Source organism: Pinus tabuliformis, chromosome 2_1 (assembly GCF_031772625.1).
Source record: "Pinus tabuliformis cultivar Carrire ecotype Pingquan chromosome 2_1, CPIR1, whole genome shotgun sequence".
Taxonomy (NCBI): domain Eukaryota; kingdom Viridiplantae; phylum Streptophyta; class Pinopsida; order Pinales; family Pinaceae; genus Pinus; species Pinus tabuliformis.
The window spans coordinates 627510150-627536650 of record NC_142299.1 but is presented as its reverse complement, the minus strand read 5'-3'; the positions used below and the strand labels follow the sequence as shown (position 1 = coordinate 627536650).

The 26501-nt window shown below is 39.1% G+C and overlaps 1 protein-coding gene and 1 long non-coding RNA gene across 4 annotated transcripts; both read right to left on the bottom strand.

Moving 5' to 3' along the window:
- Positions 1-1775: 1775 nt before the first annotated feature.
- On the bottom strand, positions 1776-2391 carry LOC149202104 (uncharacterized). Of its 2 annotated transcripts, XR_016253494.1 has the most exons (3): positions 2344-2391; positions 2040-2144; positions 1776-1898 (listed from the first exon to the last, which is right to left on the bottom strand). It is a non-coding gene; the product is annotated as an uncharacterized LOC149202104 (long non-coding RNA). The 2 variants fall into 2 exon arrangements; XR_016253493.1 differs by lacking the exon at positions 2344-2391 and having other exon boundaries at positions 2040-2309.
- Positions 2392-3276: 885 nt separating this feature from the next.
- On the bottom strand, positions 3277-5628 carry LOC149202103 (ACT domain-containing protein ACR4-like). Of its 2 annotated transcripts, XR_016253492.1 has the most exons (4): positions 5045-5628; positions 4741-4845; positions 3776-4599; positions 3277-3695 (listed from the first exon to the last, which is right to left on the bottom strand). XR_016253492.1 is itself a non-coding variant. In XM_089399895.1 (3 exons), exons 1-3 carry the CDS (start codon positions 5330-5332, stop codon positions 4249-4251), a joined length of 744 nt encoding a protein of 247 aa, XP_089256021.1. In that variant the 5' UTR covers positions 5333-5628; the 3' UTR covers positions 3277-4248. The 2 variants fall into 2 exon arrangements, 1 of the variants encoding a protein (XP_089256021.1); XM_089399895.1 differs by having other exon boundaries at positions 3277-4599.
- Between the last annotated feature and the right edge of the window lie 20873 nt (positions 5629-26501).

Sequence of the window (26501 nt, the reverse complement as noted above, 5' to 3'; positions counted from 1 at the left end):
ATTTTATGTCAGGCAATGCTTACTTGTACTTCAACACTGTAAAGATATCTTTGAACACAACATTTTCTTGAAATTCATTATTCTTCGTTCCTGTAAGTCCACGGCTCTCTAACAACCATTACCATTGACTTGAGTACATTTAAAGAACATTGTGATATACTTAAAACCCTAGTTTTAAAAATAAGACATAAATTCCTTGAGAATTCACTTTCTTTAGATCCTTTGAAAGCTCATTTACCATAGGAGTTCACGATTTGTTGTTAACTATCCTCGGCTGCACTTGGAGATGATACAGCGCATAGCAACCTCCCGTGAAATAACAACAAAAATCTTATAAATCAGACAGAGCAAATCAACATTGCCACAAAATACCTGAAGTATCATCATCGCGGTTACTTCATAAAAAGTGCCAAACATAATACAAAGAACAATAGCACAAACAAGCACCACACACATTTGTAATAAACTTTTATTATTATGGGCTGATAAAGAAACAGAGGATACAGAGCTATACAGAGGCCAACCCCCAGTCAAGTCGATCACAAACAATGAACTATGATCATCCAGAGGCCAACTCCATTGAATTTGTTGTACAATTATTTACATATTTTACATCATCAATACAACGGTATAAGAAGTGCAAGTGATCAGAAGTGCCAGTGGATTCAAATGATTTAAGAAAGAAGGGGGAAGCACTGTATTAGCTGATCCAGCGAAAACATACCACTGACCAGGAATCTCTAAACAGAAAGGTGGGGTGCAGTTCCTATTCGATGAAGGAAAACAAAAAATACCAGCAATTTCCCCAAATTGTCACCTTGTGTTGTACCAATCTCCTACCAAATCACACTCCTTTCAAATTCAGATGTTCAGCAAGAAGTCCAGAATCCAATGCCTTCTCCATCAGTCTGCCCAATTCTTGCAAATAGACTTGGGATCGTGCCTTCTACTTTTCAAAGGAAACCTCCAGTGGCTAAAATGAGTATTTTACTTCCTACAAGGCCAAGAAGTGCTAAGAATCTATGTCAAGCACTAGAATCTATGTTAACACTGTGATTCATCAATGGTCTTTACCTATGTAGTTTGAAGAGATGTCATTTTGTAGAACAAAGACTATTTATCAGCTTGTAATTTGTACAACTTGTATAAGCAATTCTAGATTAGGTGGATTTAGTTCCTTTCTCCTACCACCACTGTAATTAGTGCTATCTTCTTTCAGATCTACCAATTTTACACACTTCTCTATGATGAGGTCGATTTCGCAATTCCTGGGTCATCAAATGACAGGGCCATGTTCGGCCAGTGTGGTGAATAGTTCTCCATTGCTGGTCTTCTGTTCGATGATCAACAAATCATATTTGTCAAATCCCAGTGGTATTGTGCTTTCCAGATCCTGGCATTGCTGTACCCAATTTTTGTCTTTAGCAAGGTAATTGTCACAGTGGAAAACAGATGAACGACGATGGTTTTTAGAGAACCATCGTCCATACATACAACCTTCAAAGGAAATTACTTAATTCCATTGCAAGAGGCCCAAAATACAACATCTAAGAATAGGATTTTATCAATCCAAGACTGTAGAGAAAACGCTCTGACTTTGATTTGAAGAGATCACGAAGGGAGAATCGGATGGCAGGTTCCCTTGGAGGAGATTTTGTATGCATACAGTCGTCTTTTACTTGCAAGATTGTTAGTCCAATTGCTTGGCGAACAGCTTCTACTGTCTTGGCATCAACGGGGTTTCCAGCTGTATCAGTCACATAGAACACATCAGCTACCTTATCACCCCGCGTTGACACCTCTGCTTTTGTAACTGACATCCCATTTTCTCTAAATATGCGAGTCACCTCCGACAGAAGCCCAACACGGTCGTTGGTGCAGAGTTCCAGTCACATACCCTGAATTCATAAAATATCATCAACAAAACTCACACTAAGCTGACTAAAATTTAAAAAGGATCAAATTTGAATGCACCGGGAATCCCAAGTCCTAGGGTTTTGAATAAATTTCCACCATGGATTCGATCCTTGGACTCATACCTCTGATGTTCTTCGTCTAATGGCAGCCTCCAAACACTGAATCACACGCTGCTTCTCTGCTTCTGAATACACGGGGCAACCATCAGTATGCCTGATGTAGTACTCCTGTATCACAAAAGAGAAGAATGGAAATAAATACCCCAACTCTTCTTTAACCTAATTTAGATTCAATATTAATCCCATTAGGGATGTGATCTGAAACCACCTATACCTGGTTTAACAAAATCAAATTAGGAAATAAACATTTGAAAAAAAACAAAGATCCTATGAAAAATCAAGTCCCTTGTAGTTGCTGGAGCTATACCTGAAAAGTTTGTGGGCCTTGAGAGTCTATAGTGGCATGAAAGACAACATGCTCCATATATTTCAAGCTGCAAACAATATCAAAGAGAAGCTTAGGTCTGTCTTTACACTGAACAGTCACCACAGAATACCCCCTCTCCAAACAGTTGTCAACAGTCACAAGAGGCTTGGCGTTGTCGTTGTCGAAGTATCTAAGATAGGTCCCCAAGCTTTGCAAATCAAAGTATTTGATATGAAGATCCAAATGCATTTAAGATGATTAACGTTGATTGTTTTCCTATTTTAGATGAGTTACTTTTAATTTTAAGCCATGTATAAATCATACCGATTGTCTTATCATTAAAATTATATAGTTATCCATTTTATGTCAGGAAATGCTTACTTGTACTTCAACACTGTAAAGATATCTTTGAGCACAACATTTTCTTGAAATTCATTATTCTTCGTTCCTGTAAGTCCACGACTCTCTAACAACCATTACCATTGACTTGAGGACATTTAAAGGACATTGTGATATACTTAAAACCTTAGTTTTAAAAATAAGACATAAATTCCTTGAGAATTCACTTTCTTTAGATCCTTTGAAAGCTCATTTTCCATAGGACTTCACGATTTGTTGTTAACTATCCTCGGCTGCACTTGGAGATGATACAGCGCATAGCAACCTCTCGTGAAATAACAACATAAATCTTATAAATCAGACAGAGCAAATCAACATTGCCACGAAATACCTAAAGTATCATCATCGCGGTTACTTCATAAAAAGTGCCAAACATAATACAAAGAACAATAGCACAAACAAGCACCACACACATTTGTAATAAACTTTTATTATTATGGGCTGATAAAGAAACAGAGGATACAGAGCTATACAGAGGCCAACCCCCAGTCAAGTCGATCACAAACAATGAACTATGATCATCCAGAGGCCAACTCCATTGAATTTGCTATACAATTATTTACATATTTTACATCATCAATACAACGGTATAAGAAGTGCAAGTGATCAGAAGTGCCAGTGGATTCAAATGATTTAAGAAAGAAGGGGGAAGCACTGTATTAGCTGATCCAGCGAAAACATACCACTGACCAGGAATCTCTAAACAGAAAGGTGGGGTGCAGTTCCTATTCGATGAAGGAAAGCAAAAAATACCAGCAATTGCCCCAAATTGTCACCTCGTGCTGTACCAATCTCCTACCAAATCACACACCTTTCAAATTCAGATGTTCAGCAAGAAGTCCAGAATCCAACGCCTTCTCCTTCAGTCTGCCCAATTCTTGCAGATAGACTTGGGATCGTGACTTCTACTTTTCAAAGGAAACCTCCAGTGGCTAAAAGGAGTATTTTACTTCCTACAAGGCCAAGAAGTGCTAAGAATCTATGTCAAGCACTAGAATCTATGTTAACACTATGATTCATCAATGGTCTTTACCTGTGTAGTTTGAAGAGTTGTCATTTTGTAGAACAAAGACTATTTATCAGCTTGTAATTTGTACAACTTGTATAAGCAATTCTAGATTAGGTGGATTTAGTTCCTTTCTCCTACCACCACTGTAATTAGTGCTGTCTTCTTTCAGATCTACCAATTTTGCACACTTCTCTATGATGAGGTCAATTTCGCAATTCCTGGGTCATCAAATGACAGGGCCATGTTCGGCCAGTGTGGTGAATAGTTCTCCATTGCTGGTCTTCTGTTCGATGATCAACAAATCATATTTGGCAAATCCCAGTGGTATTGTGCTTTCTAGATCCTGGCATTGCTGTACCCAATTTCTGTCTTTAGCAAGGTAATTGTCACAGTGTAAAACAGATGAACGAGGATGGTTTTTAGAGAACCATCGTCCATACATACAACCTTCAAAGGCAATTACTTAATTCCATTGCAAGAGGCCCAAAATACAACATCTAAGAATAGGATTTTATCAATCCAAGACTGTAGAGAAAATGCTCTGACTTTGATTTGAAGAGATCACCAAGGGAGAATCGGATGGCAGGTTCCCTTGGAGGAGATTTTGTATGCATACAGTCGTCTTTTACTTGCAAGATTGTTAGTCCAATTTCTTGGCGAACAACTTCTACTGTCTTGGCATCAACGGGGTTTCCAGCTGTATCAGTCACATAGAACACATCAGCTACCTTATCACCCCGCGTTGACACCTCTGCTTTTGTAACTGACATCCCATTTTCTCTAAATATGCGAGTCACCTCCGACAGAAGCCCAACACGGTCGTTGGTGCAGAGTTCCAGTCGCATACCCTGAATTCATAAAATATCATCAACAAAACTCACACTAAGCTGACTAAAATTTAAAAAGGATCAAATTTGAATGCACTGGGAATCCCAAGTCTTAGGGTTTTGAATAAATTTCCACCATGGATTCGATCCTTGGACTCATACCTCTGATGTTCTTCGTCTAATGGCAGCCTCCAAACACTGAATCAGACGCTGCTTCTCTGCTTCTGAATACACGGGGCAACCATCAGTATGCCTAATGTAGTACTCCTGTATCACAAAAGAGAAGAATGGAAATAAATACCCCAACTCTTCTTTAACCTAATTTAGATTCAATATTAATCCCATTAGGGATGTGATCTGAAACCACCTATACCTGGTTTAACAAAATCAAATTAGGAAATAAACATTTGAAAAAAAACAAAGATCCTATGAAAAATCAAGTCCCTTGTAGTTGCTGGAGCTACACCTGAAAAGTTTGTGGGCCTTGAGAGTCTATAGTGGCATGAAAGACAACATACTCCATATCTGTCAAGCTGCAAACAATATCAAAGAGAAGCTTAGGTCTGTCTTTACACTGAACAGTCACCACAGAATACCCCCTCTCCAAACAGTTGTCAACAGTCACAAGAGGCTTGGCGTTGTCGTTGTCCTTGAGAGAAAGAGATGCCCTGTCTCCAGTTCCATCGAGTTTATCATAGTCACGGTCAGCAAACATCAATTGATAAAGCCGCCTTTCTGTGTGAGTGAATCCCATTGACACCACCGTTTTAGCTTCTCTGTGTTAATTCAATTGTCGTATGTTCAGCGGCTGCATCTAGACCTACTGGTTTTCCAAACAAAGGCACTACGCAAGGGTTTGTTGCCAACCTCTGCAATACAACGCATGGATGATTCAGAGGGATATTGCATGGATGATTCAGAGGGATCCAGAGCGGCGTGGAGGGATCCAGGGGAGGCAAGTCCTGAGGGATCCAGGGGAGGCAAGTCCTGACGCCCGCCTGGAGAACACCACTGGAGAAACCCTACCTCTGGAATGGCGATTGGCACCCCGCGCTCTTCATTACCTGGACCGCCTCAGTGACTGTTTTGATCGACGGTTCCAGTGTTTGTAATCGTCTAACATCTAATCGTACGGCGTCAAAGGAGGACACGTAGGCAAAAATGGGGATGGATTTCAGAGGGAAACGCCTTACGGCGTAAATATAAGACCGTCTGTATTTCTAAGTGCTGTTTATGTAAGGTTGGATTCATGAGTGGTTATATACATGTTCTATGATATTTATAACTTGGAATTTAAATTCTAAAATATGGCGATAATTTTTTTTTATAAGATTGTAATTTTTATTTAAATTATAATATTAAATATAATAAATTAAGATATTTTTATATTTTTATAAAATTCAAATAATAATCTAATCTAAAATTACTTGAATAATTTTTAATTAAATTTTTAATAATTTAATCCAATAAAAATAAAATATTTAAAAAATTAAAATAAATTTTTTTTATAAAGTTTTTTGGATTAATTTAATGTGTTTTATTCTCAAGACAAAGGTGAAGATGAAGATGGTTCAAAACGTCGACCAACAACTTGTAGACCAACAACTTATGATTTGATTAATTCGAAAGACTTTACTAAAATTAGAATGAGTCACAAAAGTCTAAAATAAAAAATTAAACTTATTTATAATCCCACAAAACACAATCCATAAAACAATTATAATGGTATCACGCTATAGATCTAACATGCCTACATGTATATTGATGATTCGATTCGTAAGATTCATACATTAGCTCCTATTAGTCCTTGTTCCCTTTTCAATCAGTAAGTAAATTTTAATGAAAAGTTGGCATGTTTTTAAAATTAATATTTTTGTTTCTAGAGGCTCACTCTAGAGCCGAGTATGATTGAGCCAAGAGGTTCATTGAGTCAAAAGAGGCTCATTCTATAGCACAAAGGGAAATGACGCATGTCCCTCTTAAAATAAAAATAAAATATTCTCTAGTAGAAAAACAATGTTAGCTATAATAAAAAATAAAAATGAACCATTTTAATGTGTGCAAATAAAATGTCTAGATGAACAAAAGAAAGAAAGAAAGAAAGAAAATTATTTTAACGTCCACGAGGCTAAAGATAGCCTATGGGATAGATTGCTTCTTCATCTGCTTAATGTATTTAGCCCTTTTTCTGTGAAGCCTCACAATAAATGCTCCAAGCTTCTCAACAAACCCCTCGCTAAATAGATTTTCCCAAGAGATAGTTGCCAGCATATCTGCATAAATTTCCCTGTTGTCTTTGAAGGCCTCACATTCTAAAATGAAATATGTTTCCACTTTTCCGCAAGAACAAAAAATGCATACTCTTTCCTCCCACACTTCTTTTGGCCTTTTCCAACGCCATGTTTCACAACGAAGTTGATGAGAATTAGTCCTTAACTGAGCAATAAGAATTTTGGCTCTCCACGAGATATTGGCCTCCATGCATGCTTTTGGTTGATGAATATGAGTGAGATTAAACACTTCAATATAGTACTTTTTCTTTCTTCCTAGCTCCTTATACCAAGTACACTTGTGGAACTTATCTATAACAAAAGATTTTATCGCTTTGTTGTTTATGGGAGACATGTTCAAGCAAATACCCCATTTACTAAACCATTTTTTATTTTGCTGCTTCAAAATCTTTTTTTCTGCTACACAATATCTCATTAAAACAACCTTAGGCCATATACCCTCTTCCATTTGCTCAATTTTTTTTAAATACCTTATGACTCGCACCATAGCAAATGCTTCAATAGGAGTAACCCCTGTTTCACTTAACAAGATAGCATAAGGGGCTGCACTTTTAATCCTGGATTGTTTGTAATCAAATGCTTCTGAATTTTCTCAATTTGTTTCCACTGCATGTCGGATGTTGATCCAAGATCTTTTGCTTATAGATGTATTAAATAATTACATGCATAAATTGTAGCTTAAACATATAAATTTAATGTGAACATGAGAGAAGAGGAGAAACACATAAAGCATGAAAGAAGACAAGAAACTTGATAATGGAGTTCGTTCGACTTGGACTACGTCACCGGGCCCTGCTCGATCAATGGGGAGGCCTTCATTCATTAAATGGCATGAGAAAGAAGAGTACAAGCATCAGTTACAAAAAGGAGTTTTATACCTCCATACTAAAAAATGGCCAAAAAATGTAGAACTTTGATGGAGAAACAGATAGCGCCATTGCATTCGTGGCATCGAGAAATGCTGAAACCATATAAAATTTGTCAAAATCTAACAAAGAGAAAATCTGGGCCACCTACAAAAACCTGTCTCGAACTACGTGCACTCTCCTCCTTTGCCTGGGTGCACTGATGAACTGAGTTTTTAAATAAAAAAAAAATGGACGGAGTTCACAAAGACTCCATTAGGCGGGTTGGTTGGAGATCCATTTATTATGGAGGAGGTCGGGTGGTCAAACCCCGCCTCCTCCTTTTTTTTACATAACAAAATGTTATTTAGAAAAAATGGTTCAGGCTAGGCCCACCTTGGGTGACCCGCCCACCTTACCTACCTCCGACTCCGACAGGGTCCATATCTTATTAAAGGCGGGATTGGTTTCATGTGGTTGTGGTTGGGTTCGTGCCCCAAGGGTCAACCCACCACCCATCCTGCGCATAACAGTTCTACCATTTCATAAACTGTGGGTCCCCCAACGATGTGTTAAGTATGGTGGGAGGGGATGGGGGTAGTGGCTCGCCCCTCCAATATTATGTAGATTTGATAAGGGTTGGGGTGGCGGGGTTGGTGGCCTACCATCCTTTTTTTAAATAATTTTTTTTGTTATACAAACAATATGGGCATTTTTGGAAATCCGGATTTTAGGCGAAGGAGTCATTTTAACGAGGCAACAATTTCGCTCGGAATCTGGTCAGGGTTGGCCGGATTCTGTCCACCGGAAAAAGTCCAAATTGTGTCTCCATTAATCTTGCCCAGTCAACAAAAGTCAACCAAAATTTGACTCCCTCTATATCCTTCATTCAGACTCGGATTGGAGTGTCATTCACACCGTTGGAATCAGGGAAACGAGCACTTCGATCTGATGTCAAGTTAACAATATTTCTGCCACTTTGAATTTTGAGCCTTTTCCATGCCACTGGCATCTGGAGATCCATGTGGATCAATCCTTCCCATTGAGGAGCTTTTGGACTGCTAAAAGCTTTATCAGTCAATTGGCAATTGAGGGAATTGTTTCCTCACCCTTTCTTTTTCTAGCCATTTTGCCTTCTAGGGTGCATCCCCTTGAAACCAACTCGAAGGTATTCCACATCTCCCCGTCGTGAAGTCCTGGTTCTTCTGTCAAGGATGATGTCTTCAGGGAACTCATCAAGATACTTTGGTGCAAAGTCATTAACTGTAGGAACTGTGCCAACCTCTTCAGTGTCCATAATCAATGGTGGCTCATACAGCTTTAAGTTTTCCACATTCACTATGGAGTACATTTACATATATGTCAGCAAATCGAGACAGAAGGGATTGTTTCCAATCTTCTCCAAGATGGTGAATGGACCATACCAGATTGGTCGCAACTTCTTCCCTTCTCCCTTCATCCTGTCCTTACTGATATGGAACCACACTTTGTGGCACACTTGAAATTGATGGTCGACTCAGTGTTTGTCACCTCGAGCCTTGTACCAGCCTTGAATTTTCTCCAACTGCTCCTGTGCTGCTTGGTGAATCAATTGGATCCGTTGAATGAACCATTGTGCTTTGTCCTTGTCATCATGTCCACTGGAGTCATCTTCCCTTCCAAAGACCATATCAAAAGGATCTTTTGGCAGGTAGCCAAAACATGTCTCAAATGGTGAATGATGCATAGATGAGTGCACTGCTCGATTGTAGGAATGTTGCACATATGGAAGATGCTCATCCCACAACTTAGGATGTTTCCCACAATAGCCTCGCAACAGGTGTACCACAGTGCGGTTGACAACCTCTATTTGTCCATCGGTCTGTGGATGAAATATCATGCCTCTTTTCAACTTGGTGTCCATCATCTTCCACAAGTTGGTCCAAAAATCTTTGAGAAAGCGAGAGTCCCGATCTAACACAATCGATGTGGGAAACCCAAAATGGAGCCAAACATGCTGAAAGAAAAGATAAGTAGTCTTCTCTGCAGTGATATTATTTTTACAAGGCATTAAAATGCACATCTTTCTAAAATGGTCAACGATGACATACAAATAGTCGTGACTTTTTCTAGACAAAGGAAAACCTCCTACAAAATCCATCAACACACTTTTCCATGGACAACTTGGAATAGGGAATGGTGTGTAGAGCCCGAGTTTTCTATTAGAGGGCTTTGAAATAGAACACATCACACATCCCTTTACATAGTGAATCACAATGTTCTTCATATGAGGCCAAAAACAAAATATTTGTACATGACACAAAGTTTTTTCAACACCAAAATGACCAGACACAAGGGAGGTGTGGGCCTCCTGGATTACATGTACCCTTTCCCTTGTGGGTATACATAATTTACCAAGGTGATACAATAGTTTCCCCTGCAAGTGATAGTTGTCCACCTATGAACCATGGGTTAGTTTTGCATAAATCTCCTTAAAGTCATCATTGTTAGCATATTATTCAACATAAATTTCAAAAGATAACAAATCATTATGAAAAATAACAGAGGCAGAAATAGGAGGGAGAGATAGCATATCGACCACTTTGTTGCTAGTGCCCTTCTTATACTTTATTACCAGATGAAACTGCTGAAGAAAACCCATCCGTGTGAAATGATGAGATTGCTGCAACTTGGTTTGTGACTGAAGATACTACAAGGGCTGATGATCCGTATGGATGATGGTCTCCTTGCCGATCAGGTAGTGTTTCCACTTTTTCACACTCTGGACCAAGGCATATAACTCCTTGTCATAAGTGGGATAGTTTATCACAGCCTAAGAGAACTTCTCTGAATGGTACCATATCAGCTTCTTTTGCTACATCAATACAACTCCCATTGCATATCCGATGGCATCTATCTCGATCTCGAATGGCTGTTGGAGATTTGGTACAGCCAAGACCGGTATGGTGCTGATCTTTTCTTTCAATGTTTCGAAGGACTTTTGCTGCTTTCCTCCCCATTGAAAGACTTTCTTTATACTTTTCAATGCGTGTAAAGGTGCTGCAATAATAGAGAAATTGGCAATAAATATCCTCCAATATTGTATTGCACCCAAAAAGCTGCGAACCTCGGTTACACTAGTAGGCTTAGGCCAATTTACAATTGCTTCAACTTTAGAAGGATCAATTTTTAGTTGACCATGACCAACAATATGACCTAGGTAAACCAAAGAGGTTTTCCCAAACTCACACTTTGACAATTTTACATAGAGTTTTTCTCTTTTCAATACATCAAGCACTTTCTTCACATGGCATACATGTTCATTCCAACTTTTACTAAAGATAAGAATATCATCTAGATATACAAGAACAAATTCATCAATGAAAGGCCTAAATAGATCATTCATGACCCTCATGAAAGTGGCTGGAGTGTTGCAAAGTCCAAATGGCATCACCATCCATTCGAACAACCCCTGTTTGGTCTTGAAGGCAGTTTTCCACACATCCTGCTCTGCAATTTGGACCTGGTGATAACCACTACGCAAATCCAATTTGGTGAAATAGATAGCATTCTTTAACTAATCTACTAAGTCATCAATGCGGGGAAGAGGGTAACGATTTTTCACCATGATTTTTTTTAGTGCTCGGTAATCCACGCACATCCTCCATGTGCCATCTTTCTTTGGCACTAAGACAATCGGTGAGCTGCATGGAGAAGTGCTCGATCTGATGACCCCTTGGTTCAATAGTTCCTGCACATGATTTTTGATCTCCTCCATCTCAATGGTCGACATCCTGTACATGCCAATATTTGGTAAAGGAGTGGCATGCTGCAAATGGATCTCATGTTGGATTTCCCTCTTTGGAGGTAATCCCCTTGGTTCCTTAAACATCTCAACATAATTAGAAATTAATTCACATAATTCCTTTTTATGCACATGATCAAAACCCTGGAAAGCATCGGATAATTCTGCATCTTTCCCCCTTCCAACCATATGCATACAACCCTTAATGGAATTCACCAACCTCTTCATTTATCCTGCACTTACAAGGTTGGCATTGATTTTAGTTTGATGAGCCCTTACAATATATTCTACCCCATCTTTTGTGATTTGGTATTTGTTTTCATGACAGAAGAATATTTCCTTTCTATCATATAGATATGGACTCCCTAACACCATGCCATAGATATCCAATGGTATCACATCAAGTTTTACCTCATCCACTAACTTAGAAGTGATCACAAATTTAACCTTGCGCTGCTTAGTTACATTTAGTTTTGCTTTATCATGTATCCATCAAAGTGGGTAAGGTTTTGGATGTGGTTTTGTTTCCAAGTCTAGTTTCTTTACCAAGGACTCTGAAATTAAGTTTGCTTGGGATCTGGTATCAAATAGAGTTTCCAATTTTGTATGATTTATGATAACTCTAATATGAAATAGCTTAATTATCTTTCATTCATTAGGAAGAGACTCATCTATTGAACTAGTGCCTTCATGTGATTTAGAATTAACATGAGGTGTAAGAGTACCTTTTGTTCCTGCTGTTGTGACCAATGCTTCATCTCCGAAATCGGATCCAAGGTCTTGCTGCACCATTGCCACTGTCTTTTGCTTGCCTTTTCCTCCATACTTATTTGGTCTCTTTTCCGGGTACAATTTCCAACAATGATCGTCGTCATGACCTTCCTTTTTGTAGTGAATGCAATAAGGTCTTTCTCCTTCATCTTTCTTGGTTGATGCCATCCTCTTCTCCTTTCCTTTTCCTTTCACCTTGGGTTTTCCATTTTGAGATTTGAAAGGTGGTTTCTTGAAATGATCATCTCTTTCTTTTTTTCCCTTGTTTTCAAGGTGAATGACCTTTACACTGGCCCAGTCAATAGTAGTTGGTTCAAACAATAATAATGAATGTCTAAGGTAACTATGTAATGATCCAATATACTTAGTTACTACTTTAGGTGAGTCAAGTGCAATGCCCAAATTAAGTGCTTGTTTTCTAAATTCCTCTGTAAAGCTTTGAACATCCTGACCTCTTCCTTTCCTTAAGTATTGCCAATCCATTAAGGCTTTTTTCTTATAACCCAAGGGATAAAATTGTTCCTTTAATGCATAAATGAAACTAGGCCATGAGGAAAGAAGATTACCCACACTCTTACTGCTTCGCAATTTTCTCTCCCACCAGACGAGAGTGGTGCTACTTAGCCAAAGAGAGGCCAGCTGAATCTTTGCCTCGTCCTCTTTGATCTGCTGAATCCTGCAGTAGATTTCAATATGTCTAATTCAGTTCTTAAGCTTTTCTTCATTACTTTCACTGTTAAACATGGGAAGATCAAATTTGACATCTAATTTAAAGAAAGGTTTCTTAGATGCATCCCTTGAATTTCTATGATGATGGTGATGAGAGGAAGAAGAACTTTCACTCATGGAAGGAGAAGGAGGGGGTTCTTCTCCACCATTTCCATGCACTGAACCTTATTCTTCTAGATTTCTCTCTTCTGCTTTCTCCAGCCTTGAAAGCAACTGACCGACATTTTCTGCCATTGTATATAAGGTTTTGTGGAAATTTCACTCCTCTTCATGACAAGCCTCTTCATCTACCATGTTTCTCCTTCAATGTGCACGCCCTGCTTCGGGATCAAAAGACTTTAGTTTCCCTTCGCCTCTTCGGAGCCTATTTCTTGTTAGCATACAAACGTGCAATTCACATCTATAAAGACCTACTCCGATACCACTTGATCTAAGATCTTTTGCTTATAGATGTATTAACAAATTACATGCATAAATTGTAGCTTAAACATAGAAGTTTAATGTGCACATGAGAGAAGAGGAGAAGCACATAAAGCATGAAACAAGACAAGAAACTTGATAACAGAGTTCGTCTGACTTGGACTACATCTCCGGGACCTGCTCGATCAATGGGGAGGCCTTCATTCATTAAGTGGCATGAGAAAGAAGAGTACAAGAATTAGTTACAAAAAGGAGTTTTATACCTCCATGCTAAAAAAATGGCTGAAAATGAAGAACTCTGATGGAGAAACTGACAACGCCATTACGTTAATGGCGTTGAGAAATGCTGAAACCATATAAAATTTGTCAAATTTGGCCCACCTGCAAAAACCTGCCTCGAGCTACGTGCGCTCTCCTCCTCTGCTTGGACGCACTGATGAACTGAGTTTTTAAATTAAAAAAATGGACGGAGTTCACAAAGACTTCGTTAGGCGGGTTGGTTGGAGATCCATTTATTATGGAGGAGATCGAGCAGTCAAACCCCGCCTCCTCCTTTTTTTACATGACAAAATGTTATTTTAAAAAAAATGGTTCGGGCTGGGCCAACCTTGGGTGACCCGCCCACCTTACCTACCTCCAGCTCTGACGGGGTCCATATCTTATTAAAGGCGAGATTGGTTTCATGTGGTTGTGGTTGGGTCTGTGCCCCAAGGGCCGGCCCGCCACCTGCCCTGCGCACAACGGTTCTGTTGTTTCATAAACTGCGGGTTCCCAAACGCTGTGCTAAGTATGGTGGGAGGGGTCGAGGGTAGTGGCCCACCACTCCAATATTATGTAGATTTGATAAGGGTTGGGGTGGCGGGGTTGGTGGCCTGCCACCCTTTTTTTAATAATTTTTTTTGTTAGACAAACAATATGGGAATTTTTGAAAATCTAGATTTTAGGTCGAAGGAGTCATTTTAACGAGGCAACAATTTTGCCCAGAATTTGGTCGGAGTTGGCTGGATTCCATCCACCATAAAAATTCCAAACTGTGTCTCCATTAATCCTGCCCAGTCAGCAAAAGTCAACCAAACTTTTACTGCCTCTATCTCCTTCATCCAGACTCAGATTGGAGTTTCGTTCGCATCGTTGGAATCAAGGATATGAGCACTTCGATCTGATGTAAAGTTAATAATCTTTCCATCACTTTGAATTTTGAGCCTTTTCCATGCCACTGGTGTCTGGAGATCCACCTGGATCAGATGTACTGCTGGCCCATAGTTCACAACCATAGAGAATCACTAGAATCAATAGAAGCCCAAAAAGAGTTTGAGTGGTTTTCCAATCCCATAGCTCTGCCTCTCTACACCTATTTTGAAAAGCATAAAATGCTTTCCAACCCCCCAAAGTTCTTTTCTTTCTACAACCATCCCAACTTAGATTTTTGCTGAAGTCAATTTCGAGGCATTTGTAATCCACAACTTTTTCTAGAATGTTGCCTTCAAAGTAGAACTTATGATACTTATGGTTTCGTTTTTAGATAAAACCACTACTTTCGTTTTGCTGATATTGATTTGCGTCCCCACACTTCTACAAAAATGCTCAAGGGATAGTAAATTCTCTTGCAAACTAAGAGCCGATTAGCAATCAGAATAAGGACATTTTCATAAAAAAGAAGCCTTATAACAAACTTTCTCAAATAAATACCATCACCTCCTTGTGAATTTAAACACTCCTCAAGCGTGTCGATATATAAACCAAAAAGGGTTGGAGACAGTGGGAAACCTTGCTTTACCCCGTATTGTTTCTGTAACTTTCAGAAATTCTTGTTGAAGTTCTAATTTTGACCTTCACCTCTTCATACAGCCTATGCACAACTGCTCTCAAATGTTTGGGAACCCCAAGTTCCTCCATTCCGTGTCAAGGCGTATCCCTAGGAACCATGTCAAATGCTTTTCTAAAATCAACGAAGCAAAAAATGACTTCTTCCTTTTTCTCCCAAATTTTGTCAATGATGTGCCTTAAAGTTTTACAATGATCAATTTTTGAATTTTTAGGTCTAAAACCTGCTTGCCCTTTAGCACGCTTATCTATCTCTTCTGCCCACTTGATGATTTTATTTTCTATCATGCTTCCAAATAACTTTGGAAACAAAGGGTTTATCATTATGGCCCTATAATTGGAGGGATTATTGACATCACCGCTCTTGAAAAGAGGTATTTCCAGACTAGTTGTCTAATCTGTGGGGATCGCATGTTGTATGATGTTGTTGATTTTTTTTGTAATGTGAGGTGCAACAATCTTTGAGCCCCACTTTATATATTCTGCTTGGAGTTCAACTAAGTCCTTTTCTTTTCTAACACCCAAATTCTTGATACCCATCTCTACCTCTTGCACCATGAAGAGTTCAGTATCAGTGTTGACCAAGGGGGGGTCAACCTTGGGATCCTGCTCATATAGTTGTATTGTATAGTCAAACCATTTAGAAGATGTAATACTATTTCCAGTTTGTATCTTTCTCGGTTGGAGCTCCTTCCAAAATAATTTGGGATTATTTTTCCCAAGGAAGATTAGTTCTTCCCTCTTTGAAACCATGAAATCAACATTTTTCTTGCTTAATAACTTCTTGTAATCTTTGAGCTTTATGTTATCCTTGTTTGACTCTTTTCACATTCTCCTTGCCTTTTTGCATTCCTCGTCAAACCAAGCATTAACCAGAAAGCAATTCGTTTCAGACTTCTTAATTTTTTCTCTTTTGCACTCTGCAAGTGTGCATTGAATTAAATGTGTTAATTCATGACTATGAAGGTCGTGAATTGTGATTTTATCCTTCTCGGAGAGCCTCTCTAGCGTCATTTTGAAGGTATTACAATTTTATGGAGTCAAAAGAATTCTGCCCTTTGGGAGATTTTGTTGGACATGCTAAATTTGCGACTCTAATTATTTCTTTCTAGTCCAAGAGAAACTTAAATAAATTGTCTCGTGATCTTATTTTAAGCCCCAAAGTTGATCTCCAATCAAAACTTCCTCCATTTCCTCACACAAACCATGTGATCAAATTACATAATATACTACACTTGCTCCGTTGTAAGTATTGCAAGTGAAATTACTAGACTTTGCCCATCTAGTCAAGCCCTTACAAATGACTAAATCAAAGGCTCGACACAGAGTAAGAAATTGTTCACCAAAGAAATTGCAACCCTTGTCCTTTGAAATTCTTTCCCACTGATGATTACTCTCTTCTGTAAGCCAAATACGGTTGTGGTCTTCTTTACAACAAATATTGCTAGCTTGCTCACTTGCAGTCCTAGCATTGAAATCACCCACTATAAGGACTTCACCTAGCTGAGAATATGTTGCAATATCTACTATTTAGGCTACAAAGGGATCTTTGTGGTCAAACCCTCTACCTTTTGAAACTTGCGGCGCAAAATAGCATACTACAATTCTGATGTGGTTTCCATTTTCTAATATTTTAAACCAAATGAATTGTCTATTTGAGTCTTCTTTTTCTAATTGAATGAGACGAGCTTCTTTCTCCCTCAATAAAACCATGATACCCTCGTGCCCTTTTCCATTCCCCATTTCCTTGTTCCACACTTCCATCTTCCAGTATCCTTCAAAGACAGGTGTCTTGCACCTGTCATGCTCATGTGTTTCTATGAGGAAAATTATGTCTCTATCTACCGTGATAGGCCCTAACCCAGGTCCTCGTCTCAATGGGTAATCTCTGTAGTTCCAAAAAACTAATCTTAAGGAAACCTGGGTATGACTTTATTGCTATTTATTTTGACATGAAAGACTCACATTTGAGTATGTGTCCTTGCTTTCCTATACTGACCTTGCTTCCTGATTTCCTGTTGAAGAGTTTGGTGCCTCTTCTTTATTACCATCTTGCTGCTTTGTTTTGGAAGGAGGTACAAATCATGCTATCAAAACTTTACCTTTATAAATCCATGCTCTCTTGCCTTCATCTCTTGCTACCTAACCTTTAACATTTCCTCCCTCCTTTCCTCTTGTTGTCTTACAGTTAAATCTTATTCTAGAAAAAAGTGAGAACCCCTCAAGAGATGCTTCTTACTTCGAATGATTATTTATCATGCAAGCTAGCCATGATGATTTTTATGGGCTTAGCTCTCTCACCGTTAAACTTACCCACCCTCCATGCTTGGCATATTTTTCCTTGCCATAGCAACTTGTCTTTCAAGAAGTCCCTTGCAAGGTCAATAGTACATTAATTTTTCCCATAATCTTTCACCCCTTTAATAATTATGTTTGTTTCTCTATTCTGTCTTTCCTTTCCTTCTCTATCTTGCATGTCATCAACCCGAATATTTGTTTCTCCTTCCTTATTAGTAGAATTGCTAATAACTTCAGCTCAAGTTTTGGAAACTTTGGTGGAATCTCCTTTCCTTTCTTCTCTTGCTTTCTCTCCATGGTTGTCTATTTAGGAAATCGTTTTCGCTTTATCTTGTGATGATTTCACATTCACCACCTCTGTATTTTCCACTACATATTTCTTTATGTTTTGCACATGCGCCTTCATGCGTTGGCATTTTGTCTTCTCTATCAGGAGAGCTTCCTGTAGAAATTCCACATGTTCATTCAAAACTTTATTGCTTTCTACTAAAGCCTTGTTCTCAGCTATTATTATATGAATTTTATGATCTCTTTACTCCTCTTTAGATTCTAAAACCTCCAACCTTTGTTTTGCATTTAACAATTCTTTCACATAAAGATCAGATGACCAGGTGATAGGTATGGATGTGGGACTATGGAAGGTAGAATCATCAATGACTTTTCCTCTACACTTCTTGTTGCCACATGCTTGTAGAGGGGATTTGTTTGAGTGATTATTGCGAACAACCTAAGTACTTTCCCTTTGAGACCATTTTTTTCCTTGTTTTCTCCCATGTTATATGGGCTAGTCTTCGTTTTAAAATTCCCAGATATTGTTTGGCATTGACCCAAACCCACTTCCCAGCTTTGGTGAATGAGGCAATTTTCACTTGTCCTAAATCATTTATCTCCACAAGCTCTGAAATTTATTGTCCCATTGTCATGTTTGAATGCATTTCCTATCCCAATATTCTCAGACCTCAGATCCTTTCTGTCACTTTCATATACTGCACTCGAGGTAAAAATGTGCAACTCTTTTCACTTTTTACTTGCATTTCTCTCATTTCCATAATTAAAAGTTAAATTCTCGGATGCATCAAATCTTCAGCGTGCCATTGCCCCAAATGCCCCAAGTCTCTGTCAGTGTTGGGTTGTGTTATATTCTTTCCACGACTAGCCAACATAGTTAACCCGGGGATTAGGAGGGGGGGTGGAGCCCCCCCTTCGTTCCGTCGATTGTGTAGCGGAGGGGATCACAAGGGGTTTAAGGGGTGCAGGTAACCCCACTCTATGGGGTTCGGGGCAGTGCCCCGGAAAATTTTGTTTTTGGACCCTATATTAGGTTGGGTGGACCTACCTATGGTTTTTTGCATGATTTTTCGCACATGGTTTTGGACGCAATGCTTTTTGGCCCATGGTTTTGGACACGATGGTTTTCAGTCCATGGTATTGGATGCTTCGACATGTATAAATATGTATTGTAACATTGAAAGGAACATAATGAAAAATTAAGCTGGTAGTATTAGTTTTGGGATCTAGGGGAAAATCTCTATGTATATGTGTTTTATGTGTTATGCTCTCGCATTGTTTATTTTCTGTGTTTTAGAATTCATATGCAGGTAATTCTTGTATGGGGTTAAACCTACATTTGGTATTAGAGTTGTTTTGGCTTCAAGGGGACGCCTTTGTTGCTGAGGGGTTTCGCTCGGGCCTGTGGTAGACCCCGTTTAGTGGGAGATCTGCGGGATCAATTCTGGTAGTGAAAGAAAATGGCAAGTAGTGGAAAGATAGAGATCGAGAAATTTAATGGTTAGAGTTCTAAGTTGTAGAAACTCAAGATGGAGGATCTGTTGGTGGATAAAGATCAGTGGATCGCAGTAGATCCGGGTACTAAACCAACGAGAGTGTCTGATGAAGAATGGAAGAAGTTGGATCGGAAGGCAAAGAGCACAATATGATTGTGTGTCTCAGATTCAGTATTCTTGAATGTATCAGGGGAAGCTATGGTGAAGGCTTTGCGGGACAAGTTAGGGACTTTGTACCAATCTAAGCCTCTGGCGAATAAATTGTTCCTATTGAAAAAGTTGTATAACCTAAGGATGAAAGATGGAGACTCAGTGACAGAGCATCTAAATGTATTTAATACTGTGGTAAGTTAGTTATTGTCTGTTGATATTAAAATTTCAGATGAAAATAAGTGCATCAGTTTGTTGTGTTCTCTACCAGATTCATGGGATAATCTGGTTATTGCAATAGGTAGCAATGCAACTGCCTTGCAGTTTGATGAAATAGTCTCATACTTGTTGACGGAGGAGATGAGACGGAAAAATATGGAGAGCCAGAATGGTTATGCCTTGTCTGTACGAGGACGGTCCCAAAACAGAAAAAAAATAAGACATCGAGTGGGAGATCTAAATCTAGAGGGAGATCTAAATCTCCAGGAAAACCTGTAAAGGTGGTGTGCTAGAAATGCAGAAAGGAAGGGCACTACAAAAGGGACTGTAAATCTAAAGCTCCTATTAAAGGAAAGGGATCTGATGATGCTCCTTTTGCAGAGGCAAAAACCACCTCAGATGAAGGTGGGGATGTGTACTTGGCTTCCTCAAGTACACATGTAGATCATGATGCATGGTTGATTGACTCAGGTGCATCCTTTCACTTCACTCCCCATAGAGAGTGGTTCTACGAGTATGAGAAATAAAATGGTGGTGATGTCTTCTTAGTGGTTGATAGGAAGGCTAGAATCGTTGGTCGTGGAAAAGTAAAGTTGAAGTTGCAAGGTGGAAGAGTTAGAACACTTCCGGGTGTTCTGCATATTCCTGAATTGGCTAGAAATCTAATTTTTGTAACCAAGATGGATGATGCAAGTGTAAAAACAATTTTCGAGAAGGATACCTGCAAGATGGTTTGGGGAGCACTAGTATTAATGCGGGGAGTTCGGATTGGAACTCTGTACAAGATGCAAGGTATCCTTGTTGTTGATGGGTGCAACAACTCTATGGTTCTTGAAAGCAGAGCATAAAATCTAGTGGTCTCTAGAGAGAAAACCATGTTGTGGCATCAAAGGCTTGGACATATTAGAGAGAAGGGCCTTCGAATACTTCATGGTAAAGGTATGGTAGAAGGTATGAGTAATAGCTCTCTAGATTTCCATTTTTGCGAAAATTGTGTATATGGGAAGTAGAATCGGGTAAGTTTCCCCTATGGTGGTAAGAGGGCGAAATAGATATTAGAACTTGTGCATAGTGATGTGTTTGGACCTATGAAGATTCCATCACTGGTTAAGTCTGTGTACTATGTATCATTTATAGATTACTTCTCAAGGAATACATGGATATATTTCCTTAAGAAGAAATCTAAAGTCTTTGACAGGTTTAAAGAATTTAAGGCTCTGGTGGAAAACAAGACAGAGAAGAAGAAGATAAAGTTGTTGAGGACAGATAAAGGTGGAGAGTTTTGTAGTAAGGAATTTGAAGAATTCTGTAAGAAGTGTGGTATAGCATGGAAGAAGACTACTCCATATACACCTCAGCAAAATGGAGTTGCAGAAAGAATGAACAAGACGTTGATGGAAAGGGCAAGAATCATGCTAAGTGGTGTCGGGTTAGAACAAGAATTATGGGTAGAGGTGGTGGAGACTACATCTTACCTAGTCAACAGATCACCTTCATCAGCGTTGGAGGATAAGACTCCATAAGATGTATGGACTGGTAAGAAACCCTTTCTTTCACATCTGAGGGTATTTGGATGTGATGCATATGTACATGTTCCAAAGGAGAAAAGAACAAAGTTGGATAGTAAATCTGAAAAGTGCACCTTTATTGGGTATAAGGATGCTTTAAAGGGTTATAAGCTTTGGAACCCAATAACAAGGAAGGTTGTGTACAGCCGAGATGTGGTGTTCAGAGAGGTGAAATATGTTATTAAACATGAATTCCAACCAAAGGAACCCAAGAAGATAGAGTTTGAGCTTAAGGTGGAAGATTCAGACTCTACAGCAAAGGAGGAATCAGAAGATGAAGAGCACAAATTCTGGGTGTGAGAAGATCAGTTCGAGAAAGAAGGCAACCAGAAAGGTATAGTCCATCTGCTTTATGTTCAAATTTTTCTTTATCTATTACTGATGAGGATCCCAGAAATATGAAGGAAGCAGTAGATTCAGAGGATGGAAAACTCTGGAAAGAGGCCATGGTTGATGAAATGGCATCTTTGCAAAAAAATAAGGCTTGGGATCTGGTGGAGTTGCTGGCTAGAAGGAAATCCATTGGCAGCAAATGGGTGTTCAAGAAGAAGACAAATGCAGAAGGAAAGGTGGAGAAATACAAAGCTCGGTTGGTAGCAAAACGTTATTCCCAGGTGCCGGGAATTGATTTTGGTGATATTTTTTCTCCTGTTGCCAAAGTAGCTTCTATTAGATTATTTCTATATGTTGTTGCTGCTTTTGATTTTGAGGTAGAACAGATGGATGTGAAGACAACATTTCTTCATGGGGATCTCAAAGAGGAGATCTACATGAAGCAACCTGAAAGTTTTGCGGTGAAGGGTAAGAAAGAACTGGTATGCAAGTTAAAGAAGTCTCTATATGGGTTAAAACAGTCACCAAGTATGTGGTATCAAAAATTTGATACATTTATACGGGGCTTGGCTTCACCAAAAGCAAAGCAGATCACTATGTGTATTTTAAATTAATTTGTGACCATGTTATTTATCTGGTCTTGTATGTGGATGATATGTTGCTCGTTGGAAATGACAAAGAAATTATCCAGGATTTGAAGAACCAATTGTCCTCCAAATTCGACATGAAAGATCTTGGTGCTGCAAACTATATTTTGGGCATGGAAATTAAAAGAGACCGAGAAAAGAGGAAGCTCTGGTTAAACTAGAGGAAGTATGTCGAGACATACTGTATAGGTTTAATATGCAGGATAGTAAATTAGTGAAGGTTCCTATTCTTGTAGGTGTGAGGTTATCTTCTGAATAGTGTCCCAAGACACAAGAAGAGGAAGAGGACATGTCCCATGTTCCATATGCAAGTGCAGTCGGTAGCCTGAAGTATGCGATGGTCTGAACTAGACCAGATATTGCACATGTAATGGGAGTATTAAGCACGTTTATGTCAAAACCAAGGAAGGAGGACTGGATAGCAGTGAAGCGGGTTTTCAGGTAATTGCATGGCACTAGTGATTATGGTTTTTGCTACCAAGGAAGACCAGGATTGGACAAAGTGTTGGATATTCCTGGCTTTGTCAACCCTATATTATGTTGGGTAGACCTACCTATGGTTTTGTGCATGATTTTTCGCACATGGTTTTAGATGCAATGGCTTTCGGTCCATGGTTTTGGACGCGATGGTTTTTGGTCCATGGTATTGGATGCTTCGGCATGTATAAATATGTATTGTAAAATTGAAAGGAACATAATGAAAAATCAAGCTGGTAGTCCCGATTTTGGGATCTAGGGGAAATCTCTGTGTATATGTGTTTTATGTGTTATGCTCTCACATTATTTATTTTCTGTGTTTTAGAATTTGTATCCAGGTAATTTCTGTACGGGGTTAAAACCTACAGTCAGCAACCCAAGTTTTGGATAGATTCTTACTTGCCCACAATGCAAAAGATTCCTCGTCGCTTTCAACTTTTCAGATTCTTTTAAGCTTGGAATGAAATGTTCACCAGTTCATTCTGAGCATGATTTTCCCAAGAGAAAAAATTATTCCAACCACACATGATGGAAAATGGCCTCGCATGCGCCAATGTTTTTCTCATATTTCTAGCGGATGTCTTCGTTGGTGGATATACTGTGGCTGTCAACAAATTTATCGAGTGAAATAGGCTCTGTTCTCTGCCTCTGCTGCCTGTGCATATGAAAACAATTCTAAGACCTTCGATGACTGCCAAACCCAAAATTGAAGCCCTTCACACCTCAAGAAACCTACAAATTTCAAACCAGACCCACTTTACCACCTAAACCCACTTTACCACCCGGACCTGCAAATAAACCCACCCTGAATTATCTCCATTTTCTGCAAATAAACCCACCCTAATGTGAGTGGAATGATGCTAGCTTGTGATTAGGAAGGACTTCGTCAGTCCACAAGCCCGGCAAAATAATCTTCCACAAAAGATGTTTTCAAGTGCTCCCCAAAATCAGAAGAGTGCCAGACAGTGGATATTTCAAGTTGAGTGGACCAAAACTATAGTCGTGATTAACATGCTATGTGAAAAATTTTATGGTTGAAATGTTTGAAATATACTTAGTATTTTACAATTTGGTGTACTCTTCATAAACAGGGTCACAAACAGAGGATTTTAACCTTGGATCTCTCACTTTTCACATATTTCACATTACTTCGATTACCAATTGAGCTACCTTTGGGACATAGTTTGGTCATTTTTTAGGTATATTTTTTTTTTGGACTTTCAAAATCTAGAAGACATTTTTTTAACTTACTGGTTTAAGTTATGCATTTTGTATATCATCCAAAAATACAATTTAAACAATGAAAAATCACACACACACACTCACTATATATATGCATTTTTTTTTTTAATTTTGCACTTTAAAAGAAGTTTGCAAGTAAATAAATTTGATTTGTCTCAACTCATCTTAGATCCATGTTTAAGATGGATATTTTATTTGTTTATTTATAAAATGAATTTTATTTTTTAATGTAAATGTACATAATAATGTAAGATGATATTTAACATTGCTTTTTCTAATAGTTAAGAGTTTCTCTTCCTCTGACTCAATGAAACAGGTTAATGACCAAGATTCAGAGGCATCAAGGAGTGAAATTCAACCCTCTTAAGGAACACCAAATGGTAATTCTAGGTGGCATGGTATTCCTTGAACAATGTGTTACAGGGAAAAGTGTCTATTTAGAACTGCTCTATCCCACTAAGGTGTGACAACTGCCTTAGAAACAAATAGAGAAAAACTACTTTTGTATTTCCTTTATGAATTATAGATAGAGAGGAATAGAAAGAACCAACCTGTGTCTTGCGCTAATCCTTTGATCCAATCCCTCTCTTCTTTGATAGTCTCCAGCTACCTGCTCCCTTGCATGCCCAGCTTCACAAAGTACCTGTAAGATGACAGAAGAAGAGCAGTATACAAAGACATGGATCTATATTCATAAACAACTTAGGATCAGATTTAAGTTAACCATACAAATGTAAGAAGCATCAATGATACAAAAGCATGGAGGAGAACTCAAATAGTTTTTATTGATAAACAAGAAAAGATCCAGGAGGAGTTACAACCAGTGGTTCCGACCCAGCATCAACCTCCCAGCAAAGAAGCCCCTCTTCACCTCAAACAAAGCATAAATCACCCAACAATATGATGTTTGTCTCTAGAAACCAACAGCAATTCCTTACGATATGCAAAATTCCAGCCTCTGGATCTCTGGGATGAGGGATCCATATATAGATATCTGTAAGGAGGATGAGTCAGCTTGTGATTTGATTAGTGTCTTCTCTCTGTCAGTTCTTGCTTCCACTTGGAGACTGAGGGCCTCTTACTCATCCTTGGTCGAATTCAGTGAGGCAAGTGTCACTGGAGAAGATTCTGGAAGCTTCCATTGCCTCTCCACCTCGCGGAATGACACTGCCATTTGTCATTTCTCGCCCATCACACCCTACAGAAGGGAGTTTTGAAATGCAACGCACCCTCCCAGTGTATTTAGGTGCAATGCAACGCACTTAGCCAGTGGAGCAGCTAAAATGATCCTGTTTTGACCAATTCTGAGCAGTTTCTTGTGGAGAACTTCTGGGAGAAGCTGTAATCTGTTGACCTTGTTCCTTTAGGGGTTAGAACAACACTTTTAGGGACTTAGGAGCCCTTGGTTTATGGACATTTCATGCTTGGAGTTGTAAGGCACAAAAATGTCTATAACAGTTGCCCCCTAAAGTATGAGGCCGTTAACCTTTTGGTGTCGGGTGAAATGCTTTTTTATGAGGATCCAAAGTTCTTTCAATGCTGGGAGGAGGCCTGTAATAAGATACAATACAATACATTATCTTCATACTGTTTTCATGATCTAGCTGAGGCGGGCATTCCCATGCTCAGCTTTATAAATTCATTTTCATGTACATAGGACAGACAATCGTCTGAGTGTAGACTGATGATTCTGATAGAGCCATCATCCTTTTGGTAGGATGATTATCTGTGCTGCAATGCTGTCCATTTAATGTCTTTATTTCCCTGAATATATATCGCAGCCCGGATGGATGAAACTAGATCCGGGGTCTTAAATCTCGTCCGATCTTCACTCGAAGTACAAGTCGATCCATGTGAGAAATGTTTTGAAGTCGAACATGGAAAGACATCGCTTGATTACTAGTCAATGATGTAAACTGTTAACAAGCGCGAGAGGAATCACCGATAATGATAATGATCCTCAAGGTACTGCAATACAATTCACGTGGTGTGAATAAAGGACTTGGTGTCGAACACCACGCAAAATCTTTCGGTCGAAGGCCATTGATGTAAACCTGTCGCTGGAAGTGAGAAACTTGCCATTGAGGCATGCAAGCTTCAAAGTACTGAATAGGGTGTTCCTAGATCAACTTCCTGGATAATGAGCTGATGTCGACAAGAAGTGATCCGTCACAGGAGGGCCTTAATGAATCCCACATCAATGACACGGAATGGAGCAAATGATTTTGATGGAGGTGAAAACAATCTGATGATATAAGGTTCAGGGTGGCGGTCATGAAAGAATGGAGTATAATGTATGGTAGTGGGTGAGACACAGGTGACTTCTCTGGATGACTTCTCTTGAACATATCGGCGACACTGATGTGATGGATTGGTAGCATTAACCCCAAATGTGGATGGTATGGCGTGACCATGGTGATGTGACCGGTGAATGAAACAACCCAACCCGACTCGGACACGGAGTGGAAGTGTCATGTTCAAGAGCGACTTGCTACCAAAAAAGTTTCTTTGAGTTTTCTTCCCAATTTTTCCCCAGTCATT

Excerpts from the sequence above, each read along its gene's own strand:
- LOC149202103 (XM_089399895.1), bottom strand. The coding sequence starts at position 5,332 with ATGGGATTCACTCACACAGAAAGGCGGCTTTATCAATTGATGTTTGCT. Across the intron at positions 4,846-5,044 it reads AAGGCCCACAAACTTTTCAG|GAGTACTACATTAGGCATAC; the intron begins GTGTAGCTCCAG and ends TTTGTGATACAG. Across the intron at positions 4,600-4,740 it reads TTAGACGAAGAACATCAGAG|GGTATGCGACTGGAACTCTG; the intron begins GTATGAGTCCAA and ends TTATGAATTCAG.